General features: G+C 41.8%; 1 protein-coding gene across 6 annotated transcripts in view; it reads left to right on the plus strand.

Annotated features, from left to right (window-relative positions):
- The window catches only part of atp8a1 (ATPase phospholipid transporting 8A1), a 509869-nt gene that overhangs the window by 178406 nt on the left and 318904 nt on the right, over positions 1 to 12559 (plus strand). For 4 of the 6 annotated variants that reach the window (XM_070870234.1, XM_070870228.1, XM_070870245.1 and 1 more), the window contains 4 exons: positions 3304 to 3431; positions 4407 to 4484; positions 5796 to 5884; positions 9465 to 9509. In XM_070870234.1, the coding sequence (XP_070726335.1) occupies positions 3304 to 3431; positions 4407 to 4484; positions 5796 to 5884; positions 9465 to 9509 (340 nt within the window). The remainder of the gene's footprint in view (positions 1 to 3303; positions 3432 to 4406; positions 4485 to 5795; positions 5885 to 9464; positions 9510 to 12559) is intronic. The other 2 variants (XM_070870244.1, XM_070870240.1) reach the window with 1 other exon arrangement.

The following is a 12559-nucleotide window of genomic DNA, read 5'->3' on the forward strand; positions in this document are numbered from 1 at the left end:
CTGTTGGAGATTGATTCTAAGTAATCATATGGCCTGCTGAGTTGATTGTAATCACTACCAGTTAAGGAACTCCAGCTGTTAAAAAGGAGGTTCTTCCCCTTCAGTATGCTTCGTCTGTCTTCCAGCTTAATAAATGTCCATCTCTCTTCATAATACCTTTGAGAAGCAAACAAGGCGCTCGCCCGTTAGTAATTTATGTATGAAGTTATCGCCCTGTGGAGATCTGTAGTTCTGGTGTTAGCAACTTTGGGCTGTATTAACAGCTGTTCGCAAAATCCAATGTGGGTTTAACACAGTAATTAATATCTTGTGCCAGCAAGCTAAAAACACCAATTAAGCCACTTGTTTGGGAGAGAGTTGTGGCAATTAAATCACACTGCACCCTGAATAGTTAAACGGCATAATACAACAATGGCCAAAGTTACATTTTGACTAGAACTTCACAATACTGGAAATTTGTGCGCAGCATCATAATGCAAATTGGAAAATTAATACTGATAATTTTCCCACATTTTTATTTTTTTTGTTCTCAATGTGTGGGACAGTAGCAAGACTACATTTATTACGCATCTTTAATTGCTCTAAGAAATTGGTAGTGGGCCTTCATATTGATTGTGGCTTGCTCGGCCACTGCAGAGGGTATTGAGTCAACCATAGAGTTTGGCAATTCATTTTTAGGACAGGTGGAGGATGGCATGTTGCATAGAAACATAGAAAATAGGTGCAGGAGTAGGCCATTCGGCCCTTCTAGCCTGCACCGCCATTCAATGAGTTCATGGCTGAACATTCAACTTCAGTACCCCATTCCTGCTTTCTCGCCGATCCCCATAGTAGTAAGGACCTCATCTAACTCCTTTTTGAATATATTTAGTGAATTGGCCTCAACAACTTTCTGTGGTAGAGAATTCCACAGGTTCACCACTCTCTGGGTGAAGAAGTTCCTCCGCATCTCAGTCCTAAATGGCTTACCCCTTATCCTTAGACTGTGACCTCTGGTTCTGGACTTCCCCAACATTGGGAACATTCTTCCTGCATCTAACCTGTCTAACCCCGTCAGAATTTTAAACGTTTCTATGAGGTCCCCTCTCATTCTTCTGCCTTCCAGAAGGACACATGTGAACCAGTAGGGATTTTACAACAGTCTGGTGGATTACATGCTCATGTTTTACTGGCACTAGCCTACAAATTTACCAGATTTAAATGTTATATACACAGAAATCCCTCTTTGCATTGCATTTAATTAGACTTATTCAATCTCAAACACATGTCGCGCCCACTCCCTGACATATCTTTATTAAAAAGAGTATCCATGCATCTATCGTCCAAACTTATTTTTTTCTTCTGTCTAAAACTAATGATAAATGCTTGGCCTTGAACTGTTTCCTTTGTTTCTGTTTAAACCTGCACACAAATCCAGATACTTAGCCACTGGACCATCCCAGGATTATTGACCTGTAACAGTCGCAGTTTGAAAAAAAACTATTCTTAAAAATGTGTTTGGCATGTGGCAGCCCTGAGAGTAGGCCTTGTCCGTTAACCACTGCAATCCTTCTGGTGATGGTTCTTCCGCGATGGTTTCAGACAGGTTCATGGATACAGATATTTCAGGCTGCTATCTCAATTAAAATTGGACAGAATAGTGACACACGGTAGGAAAATTGGATGGTCAGGCCTGCTTTTGTCTCTCCAGATAGACCTCAATTCTTTTCACTCCTGTTGGCAAACTGTTGACTGCCTCCTTCCCCGTTCACCACATGCAAATACCGGCAGGGTACGGTTTGACCTCCCCATCCACCCGTGTTGCCATTACTCCTTGGAACCATTTGGTGGAAAGTGTCAATAGGTGTAGTTGTGGTAATGGACCTGGTGCAAGAAATGGAGGGAGATGAGCAAATGGACACTTCCATTCCCTCCAACCTTGTCCTTGTGCACATAGCTATATAGGCCTCCGCCTCTGCCAAAGCCTACATAACTGCTGCTCCTGCTTCCTTCAGGGTTGTTTTGCCCCTTTTAAGCTCTCCTGCTACACCTCATGCAGTGGCATTCCTGCTGCAGCATCTCCACAGTTTGCTCTTTGGCCCTGGCAGGTTCCATCTTGATGCAAAGATGCCTTGCACAGCCAGTGAACTCTGACCCAGGAAACTGATTCACGGTTGGAGGGGCGGGTAGATGTCCCACTGGATGCTACAGTTGGCCTCTGGAAAATTGGCCAGGATCCCTGCCCCTGCACTCTAATCAGTGACATTTGCAGGAAGCTGCAGATTGAGCAATACATATGGTAAAACCTACTAGAGTGTATCACCCTTCTTTGCACAAATGTAACCATTGAGAGTCTTTGATGTTATTGGAATTATTAAAATTTCTTAATGTAACTTCTTAACACTGTAATAAACTAAATTACAAATGTTTTAAAATTTGTATCGGAATTTATTACTCTTTTAGGATTGTATTAATTTAGAAATGTTAGTTTAAACAATGTTCCGGATTTTCCCCTCGGCATCATTCACCTCGCCTGCTGTTGCTCAGAGACACACTGCGCACTTGTTAGCGGAGATTTCTACTTATCCTGCATCTGATCCAGTGCAGCGCCCTCTACAGGGAATCTGTGGCATCTGTGAGCAGCACAAGCAGCAGGGAGGCTCTTCAACCAATCAGATTGAAGAATCTTTACTGAGACTTGCAGGCTGCAAACCAGGAAGTTAATTTTTTTAAATATAAATGACATTTAAATCATTTTACAGGAAGCAAAATAAAGATTGGTACATATAGAAGGGATTGAAAGAGAAGAAAAAGAAAAACCTTAAAAATGTAACATTTTTTAAAATCTGCAGCATTAATTTTCTGAGTGAATGAGACTCAATATTTTGTAAAATGTATTTTTCAGGGCCAGAGAAGTAGTTCAGCAGTACTTATCACACCGTTAAAGTACCTTGCTGCTAAATGCACAAGCCCTAATGTTTCCAACGGTTTTTAGTGTGGAACGAATGAACAAGTACCCCAAGTTCCTACAATGATTTCAGTGCCAAATTTATCAGAGGACTGTTACAATGCACCCTGTGGAAGAGCAAGGGGTATCTGACAGCAACTTCTGGATTTCTGTGTTTAACTGCGCGTGTGCGGACGCCAGAAGTTACTGTCAGTTTTACCCTGTAATAACGGCGCGTGCCGATAGCCTCACCATTATTATGACAGCACAATCCAGGTCAATGTCTTGTTACTTAACCATACCCTTCCCTGCAAATCCCTTACTCCCCCTCATTTAAAATAAAAAATCAGTCATATTTAAAATCATTTTCTTTACAGGTAGTGGAGCCTCCTATTTTGGATTGAATTTCTTAACCTTCATCATCCTCTTTAATAACCTCATTCCAATCAGCCTATTAGTTACACTAGAGGTTGTAAAGTTTATCCAAGCATTTTTCATTAACTGGGTAAGTATATTTCAGTTTACAATAAATGTCGGTCAGAGACTGAGAAAAGCTCTATCTATAATGTATCAAGACTTGAAAATGCATGTACTTCCTGTAAGTTATGCTTCCTGTAACTGTCATGCTTGTTTCCAGTGTACTTTTTACAGCATGTTTTATTTTGAGCTAGAACATGTCCATTCATTTTACTTCTAATGAGTTCTCCAGCTTCCATCTCTAACATTGATGGCATTGTGACATGCTCACAGCATCACCCTGCCTGAAACTCTTCCTATTTCGGTCTTGGTCTGGCGCTGGGTTCTTGGTATGGGCAGGAACAGACTTAATGTTTTGAAAAGCACTTAAGAAACTTAAACTTCACATTGAATATGTCATCAATTGCATCAAAATATTTTTGGGGAGTTTACATTCACTGAATTATTTTTTTAATTATTTTTTTTTTAGAAGTATTAATTATTTGTATGGTTGTGCAATTAGATTTTTGCATTGCATTTTTTTAATTGTACATAATTTTTAGTGGTTTCAAAAGCAAAAATTGCACCACAGATTGAATGTGGTAATTAATGATTGAACTTAACACTGAAGGGAGTTGGAAACTTCTTTGAAGAAAGATGAGAGTAGAAGACAAAGAAATTATGATGGTCCTGTTAAGGGTAAAATGTGTCAAGTGCTAATATCCCTTAACATCCACTTGTGGATTGGACTGTTAATTTCCAGAGATTTTGACACATTATTTAACAAAATCCTCCAACACCCAATTCCATGTCTCTGAACAATAATTGAAGTGCTTTGGGACATCCCTTTGCCATGAAAGGCACTATATAATTATAGGCTTCCGCTGTTCCTCCCAATATTTGTAAAAGTGTATTTTTAAAACAAATTAGAAATCATTGACACCAGCTAAGGCAGTTTTGTTTTAACAATCTACAAATGAGTACAAATGATAAGAACAATGTCTGTCTTACCTTTACCTACCAGGATATGGACATGTTATATGAACCAACAAATACTCCTGCCATGGCCCGAACATCCAATCTGAATGAAGAACTGGGACAGGTAATAGTTGGTGTATACTTTAAAAAGCTATTTTGTGTATTTTATGAAACTATTCAGCTGTGCCTCATCCAATGAATATAGATAACACACACTGTTTGATTATTTAGGTCATTTCTTGTTCTATATGTACACTGACCCAGCTCTATCTCACCACTATCTCTCTCGATCTCTCCCTTGCCTCTGTGTGGTCAGCCTGCTTGTCTCATATCCAGTCCTGGATGAAAGGCAGTTTCCTTCAATGTAAACATTGGCAAGCTTGAAACCATATTCTTTGCATGCTCCCACCCCACCCCAAACTCCATTCCATCACCACCAATTAAATGCCTCGTCCCAGCCACTGTCTCAGACTGTTTGTAACCTTGGTGCCCAATTTGACCCCAAGCTGAGCTTCCAACTCCATATCATTTCCATCTCTAACATTGCCCGTCTTTCCCCCGCCTCAGCCCATCTGCTTAAACAGTCATCCATTCTTTTGTCATCTCCGGACTCGACTATTCCAATGCTTCCCTGGTTGGCCTCCCACCTTCCACCCTTCATAAACCTTAGCTCATCCAAAACTCTGCTGTCTATGTTCTAACCCAAACCAAGTCCTGCTCACCTGTCACCCCTGAGCTTTCTGACCTACATTGGCTCTCAGCCAACCAATGCCTCACACTTAATATTCTCATCCTTGTGTTCAGATTCCTCTATGGTGTAACCCCCTCCCTTCTCTAGCCTCCTTCAGTCCTACAACCATGTGAGATCTGTGCAGTCCAGTAACTCTGGTCTCTTACACAACCCCACTCCCTTCACCATTGGCGGGCATACCTTCAGCAGGTTAGGTCCTATGCTTTAGAATTACTTTCCTAAATCTCTCTGCCTTTCCACCACTCTCTCCTTAGACTTTTCCTGAAAACAACTACTTTAACCAAGCCCCTCCTAATATCTACTTCTGTGGATTAGTGTAAATTTTTGTCTGATTATACTTCCTTGAAGTACCTTGGGACATTTTTCTACATTAAAGGTGCTATAGACATGCAAGTTGTGATGTCACAGATGAAAGCCAATAGTTGAATTTCAATTTTTTTTTTTAAAGTTTACCAAAAAAAAATCCTATGAGTTGAATTCGTAGTTGTGACCTGAACAATGCAGCAATTATTCAATTTCTGAAAACTAACTTTATGACTGCAATTTCTGAGCTATTGCGATCTGCCACTCATGAAATTATGTCTGCATTCTGCATTCATTTACTAACCATTAGCTTTTACTACATTGGTAGTAAATTGTTTAATTTTGCTTCAGTGTATAAAACATCAATTTCTATTTTAACAGGTGAAATATATATTCTCAGATAAGACTGGAACTTTAACCTGTAATGTAATGGAGTTTAAGAAGTGTACAGTAGCAGGGATTGCTTATGGGTAAGTGCCTTTGTATTTGTTTTGTAGATTTCCTAAGCAGTCTACAGTTACAAAATTGTGATCTGTGTCTTTACTCGAGCGCCATGTACTACTCTTGATGCCTCTGGGAATAAAGAGAAAAAAAGATTCAATTTCCAGCACCGAAAAGTCACAAAATGATAGAATCCTTGTGAAACAATATTTTTTCTGAGGGAGGCAGAGAGGGAAGTGTTAAATGAGTATTTATATTCTAACAAGCATTGAAATTATAAACTTACTTTCTCATCCTCCTCTCCCCTCCACCGCCCCTTCCGCCCCTTCCCCCCCCCCCCCCCCCCCCAGGCCAATCAGTTATTTTTTTTTAGCAATTACAGAAGTTGGGTAGGGGTAGGATACAAAAGTAGGTACAAAACCTAATCACAATGATAGTAATGGGAGTATAAACCCATCTGGCAAATTCTGCCTGTGGATGCAAAAAAACCAAACCTATAATGCACAACCTGACCCTGCATTTCTTCATCTTTTCTTGAACTTGGTTACAAAGTTAAATTCCCCTCAAAGCTAGTGTGCCCTTTATTGCTGTTAACATTGCATGTTCCCACTGCATGGCTACTCATTTAGTTACAAGATACACCTGCAGCAACTCGCCAAGGCTTATTCTATAGCGCACAAATCCGCGACGTCTACTACCTTGAAGGACAAGGGGAGTAGGAGCATGGGAACACAATCACCTCCAAGTTTTCCTGCAAGTCTCACACCATCCTGACTTGAGAATATGTCGCCGTTCTTTCATTGTCGCTGGGTCAAAATCTTGCAGCACCCTTCCTAACAGCACTGTGGGAGTACCTTCACCGCATGGACTGTAGCAGTTCAAGAAGGTGGTTCACCACCACTTTCCAGAGGCCAATTAAGGATGGGCAATAAATGTTGGCCATGCCCACATCCCAGGAACTAATTTTAAAAAAAAAAGTTAAATTAGATACTGGCAAATCGAGGCCCATTTACAAGTTGTGGATTAGAATTGTATTTGTATATGTTCTCCTGCCGAGGTAGAAAAAGCTGTAATACAGTCTAAAGATTCTCATTGAACTAATCATTTTCCCTCTTTGTTTCTGACCAAAACTACACTCTGGGCCTGAAATTCTCTCATTACCACCCACTTACCACTCGGAAATGCGAATTTGATCAAAAAAAATCAATTACTGCCCACATTCCCGCTGGCGGGACATTCATCAGATATTTACCGCAGGCAGTAGTCCATACTGCCCACCCATCGGATAAGGCTCAAAAACGCAAATTTGATCACTAAGATCCATTTACCGCCGGCCTAAATACCTTCTTGAAAAGTAAGGTCTTGCCTGATCTTAGCAGATCTTAAGCAGTAATAGTGTGTCATGGCAACACCCACCCCCCTCCAAAACACCAGCTTTGTCTGCCCACTGTATGGAATCCTCAGGACTGTTGCCCTTCATTTTCTAAAGGTTAGACACTGTACAAGAGTTGTTAAATTCAATAAAAAGATTTATGAAGTTATAAAAATTCAAAACATTTAAAACTTGGAAAACTTTGAGAATTTTCAAAGATGTCAACAGTTTAAAACTTAAATTATTAATTTTAACAATTTACAATGAATACTAAAAAATGTTAATCAAACAACATTTAAAACATCAACATGTACAAAAACGACCAACATCCAACCCTCTAGCCGCTCCCACCGCCTCTTTTTTTCCCCCCCCCCGCCTTACCCTCACCCCCCTCTCTTCCCATTTTGTCCATCCCCACACTGACCCCCACCCCTGCCCCTCCCCGTGTTGGGATCAGAATGTTATACAGCACTGCATCTGGAGCACTGCTGCCATCGTTGGTGGGAAGACAAGGCAGAGGAGCAGCTCTGGATGTGGAAGGCCTGGCTGCTATGGCATGGGGGCAGGGGGGGCTGCGTGCCATATCCCGAGACCATCGATTATCTCATGGCATCGATGGACTCGGTGTTTCGCTCCACCGCAGCAATCAGCCTCGACATAGACTCCTCCTGCCGGCCTGAAAGTCCCGCGATGTGCTCAGCTATTGCAGCCATGGCCTGGAGGAGCTCTCAACCTAGCTCAATGCTCATCGTCGACCATTCAACCATGTCCTGTTGAGCGGCCCCCTATCTTGCAGCATTCCCTCTTTGCCGCATCAACCTCCGTGGATGCGGCATAATGGCTTGAATGCTAGGGGTGTATTGCACACTGCTTGGTCCTGCTTCTTCTTCGGAATCGTTTGCAAAGCCATAAAACTCCGACCCCGATAGAGGTATTTGTGCCCACAGGTGCAGGCACAAAGCTTAAAACAATGGACTGCTCCTCCTCCCCCTCCAGTTGAAATGGCTTCTTCCTCTTGTTCCTCCTGCTCTGGGTGGCAGAGGTCGAGGCGGGGGGTCTGGCAGAGGCTCTTGGGGTGCCAGAGGTCGAGGCGGTGGCTACCTTGGTGTCATTTGAATCAGCATCTGCAACTACAAAACATTTCAGTGGTTAACAGCAGGAGAGGGGTCAGGGTGATACGAGTACCATCACGTAGCACAGTCTTATTTCAAGGACCACCACGGCTGCATTACTACATTATATATGGCTGACACAGAATACATTAAAATGCTTGACGTTACATTACATTACATGACCCCAACATCACAGTACATTATATTATTTTGGGATGAATTACATGACTGCAACTTACCATACTGTGGCAAGGGATCAGCACCACCGTGGGTGGTTGCACGGTCGTACCTAACCACCAAGGCTAAGGCACGCTGCTCCAAGTCACTTATCTCCAGCACCTTTGGTGGGCCTCCTTCTGTGCGCTGTTGCTCTGAGTCACTGGTTGACGATTTCTTCTACAGAAATCAAAGTAATAATCTTTAACTGATTTTGTACATGACACCCCGCCCCCGCATTCACACACACTCACGCCCACCCCCTCTCTCTTTTTCCCCCCCCCCCAAACCCCTCCATCCCCAGTAAGGTCCCCATACCTTGCCTTACACACACACACTCTCCTCTCTTCTCACCTATCTATAAACTGACTCTTCCTGCTTTGACCTTTCTTTGATACTTTGTTTTCTTCTGTTTTTCGAAGTCGCTGTCCCCCCCAAGCTGTTTCGCGCGGGCGACCCCCAAACGCACCAAAAACAACGTCGACGTCAAAAAAAAAACTTGTATGTGCAGAACTAGGCCTCCATTCTTTGTCAAATCTAATAGCCTGTAACGCCCACCACATCCTGCTCCCGCCCACTACATTACCATCAAATTCGCGATGGAGGATCTCTGCGGCAGCGGGCTGTAAAAAATGAAGGGCTGCTTGAATAGTGCTGGGAAGCGGGAGGCAGCGGGACATATCAATTTCAGGCCCTATATTTCAAAGATATTCAACTCCATATTAAGTATTCAGCACTTTACATATAACAATTTCTGTGTAATTATTATGCTTAAGGTTCTAAAATTATGTTTGATCAATAATTAGAGTAAATTTAGGTGTAGATTATTTAATACCTGCTTATAGGTTCCTTGTTTCTCTTTTGTGTTGTATGATTCCCTGTTCCCTTTCCTTTTCCCATTCTCACTAGTCATTTTCCTGATCATGAAGATTTTAGATACTCTGAAGATTGTGGGTAAGACTAGTTAGCTTTCTCTGCATTAATATGATTGATAGGAATTATAGTTAAACTTATCAGTGCACAGTAATCCAATTGAAGCATGTAAAATCCTTGCTTACTTTCACCAAGTCTTTTCCACATACCATGCCAGCATCCATGAGCTAGACTACCAAGTGGGAGGAGAAGCTTATGTATATGTTTCATTGTAAAGTTCTTTTTGAACCCAGCTCATTCATAGAGTATTGTATGTGAATTCCTCTGTGTATTTGTGCCCTATTCAAGTCGCATTTAGTTTGGTTTCCTTCATAAACCTTGGCATTATGTTGTATGAAGTTTACTTGGCAAATATTACTGATTTGGATGCAATTGTGCTGTCTACTATTTTAACAGAGGCATTAAAATATACAGGGTAAATGTATTAAAATAGTGGGCAAAGGAATTGCAAACAAAGGCATTAAGCATTGCCTAATTTATTCACTTAAGCAAATTCTACCTCAAAGTTCAAATGTATTTTCTGTAGCTTTTGTTTCCTGGATGCAAAAGTGAGAAGAAATGGTGTCGCACAACTTATCTAACAAGTTACATTTTCCTGTTGTTGGTCCCAAGAAGGAACAGTTTCTCAAATATATTCAAAAGCATGCCTTTTCAAAAGTTGCGAGAGATATGAGTATTCCTTTTGCAAAGCTTAAAGGAACATTGCAAGCACTATTCCAGAACTGATGCCCTACAGATCAGCCATGATCTAATTGAATGGCAGAGCAGGCTCGAGGGGCCAGATGGCCTGCTCCTGCTCCTATTTCTTACGTTCTTGTGTACAGAAATTTTAGTTGACATTGTGCGACATAGAGGAAATTACTGCAAATGCTGCTGAGAAGAGCCAGATCTGATTTAACAGCGAGAACTCGAATGGGTATCTAGCTTCATACTCTGTTACTGTGTCCCGGATCTCTGATTCCCATTATAGTAGTAATAACATCACGCTGAGCGCTCGGATTGCCATTGAGGCCACGAGCAGAAAGATTGACTGCATACATAGTCGAGTTATGGTAGGCTTGTTATGTCACGGGCACAGATGAATTTGAACTACTTGAAGCTATTTCTATTTGGAATATATTGAAGAGTCAGTTACAGGTACTAAAGAAAAGGAGTACTGCAAAAGTCATGCATATCCAAAACGATCCCTTCCTCTAGTTACCCAATATATCACTTGACTCACGTCGGCTTGGTGTGAAGGAGAGAAGAATTTCATGCCATGTAACGTGCTATAAGATGCTTTCCTTTCATTTGGGCTCACTCAAGTGCTTTCTACATGAGGTATGAAAGTGACATGATCCCCTAACCCACACAGGACGCTTGGGGGAAAAAAAGGACTGTTCAATGTTGTAGTTAACTGAAGAATTATTAAAACATCTTGATCTACTGAAGAATCTGCCATCACTGCCAAGAATCTCCAAGCTCAAGATGCTAGATTTTTCACCCTTTGACAATAGGTCAAACGGTTACGCTGTTTAAATTAAGCCAGAGAGTCAGCCCTTGTAATAGTGGTGGTTTATTTTGTTAATGAGTCAAGATTTCTAGTACTTTTAAAGCATGACCATTTCAAAATATTTCCTCCTCTTTTCCCCCCCCACCCACCAGGCACATTCCCTTGGTACGACCATAAGGGGTACATAAAGGCAGCATTTAACCAAGTATGCTACTAAGGAGCCCTAGCAAAATTGAAGTTTCGGGGTAAAGGAGAGAACCATCCAGTGGCTGGAATCATACCTGAGACCGAGGAAAATGGTTGAAGCCAATCAGCACAGCCCAGGGTATTAGGAAAGCATCAATGACCTTCAGCTGCTCACCCCCACACCCCCCCCCCCCCCCCAAAAAAAAAATCCATCTTCAGGTCAGGAATAGAACTGCTCGCAGCTCCATGTGCCACAACTCCGATAATGAAGCAACCATGTCTGCTCACAGCAGGATTTAAATAACATCCAGGCTTGGGCTGACAGGTGATAAGCTAATGTTTGTGCCACATAAAATACCATGTCTAACATGAAAAAACCTAGCCATCTGCCCGTGATCCTCAAGGCACCGCTATCGCCAAGGCTTCACCATTGACCAGAAGCTGAACTGGACCAGCCATATCAACATGATGGTTACAAGGGTAGGGTTGAGCCTGGGTACTGTGGAATGAGTGGCTCACCATCTGACCCTTCAAAGCCTCACCACTATCTACAAGGCTCCAGTCAGGGGCGTGATAGAAAAGAAAGAATTGCATTTATATAGCGACTTTTGCGACCACTGGACAGCCCAAAGCGCTTTACAGCTACTGAAGCACTTTTGAAGTGTAGTCACTGTTGTAATGTAGGAAACACGGCAGACAATATGTGCACAGCAAGCTCCCACAAACAGCAATGTGATAACGACCAGATTGAGGGCTAAATATTGGCTAGGACACCGTGGATAACTCCCCTGCTCTTCTTCAAAATAGTGCCATAGGAGCCCTCACTTATTCTATGGACAGGACCAGGGATCCGAGTCCTTCTGGACAACTGTTCTGATTATAAAAAATTTAGTCTCCAGAAATGTAAAATAATGTGTTGCTTTATTACAGCTGATCAGGAACCATGGGTTAAAAAATACATTCTGGTTTTGCTGTGGTCATCAAGAAATTTGCTTTATACCTTTTTATAAAGCATGCAGCAGTTCCCATGCTTTCTCAAAGCATGGCTGTTTAGATTGGTTTGCTGAGGTAGATGCATGTTAGCATGTTAAACTGACATTATCCACCTCCAGTTTTGGAATGACTCAAGTATAATCCAGATGTACCTGATGGATAAATAATTGAGAGTGCCAGATTACTTTCCTTTAGGCCTGGTTTTTCTCACCTGCCCTTGGTGTTTATTCAGAGTGCATAGTTCCCACTTTTTTTTTTACTGTCTTCTCCCTGATTTCTCAGTACGTTAAGTTGATTTGCTGTTGGAATCCTCCTTTCCATACACATGGTTACATTTTTGTAGCTCATATTTAGAGAACTGGATGGATTTAAGACGAAGTCATATGCAACATAGAAACAA

Source organism: Pristiophorus japonicus, chromosome 2 (genome assembly GCF_044704955.1).
Source record: "Pristiophorus japonicus isolate sPriJap1 chromosome 2, sPriJap1.hap1, whole genome shotgun sequence".
In the NCBI taxonomy this organism is placed as follows: domain Eukaryota; kingdom Metazoa; phylum Chordata; class Chondrichthyes; family Pristiophoridae; genus Pristiophorus; species Pristiophorus japonicus.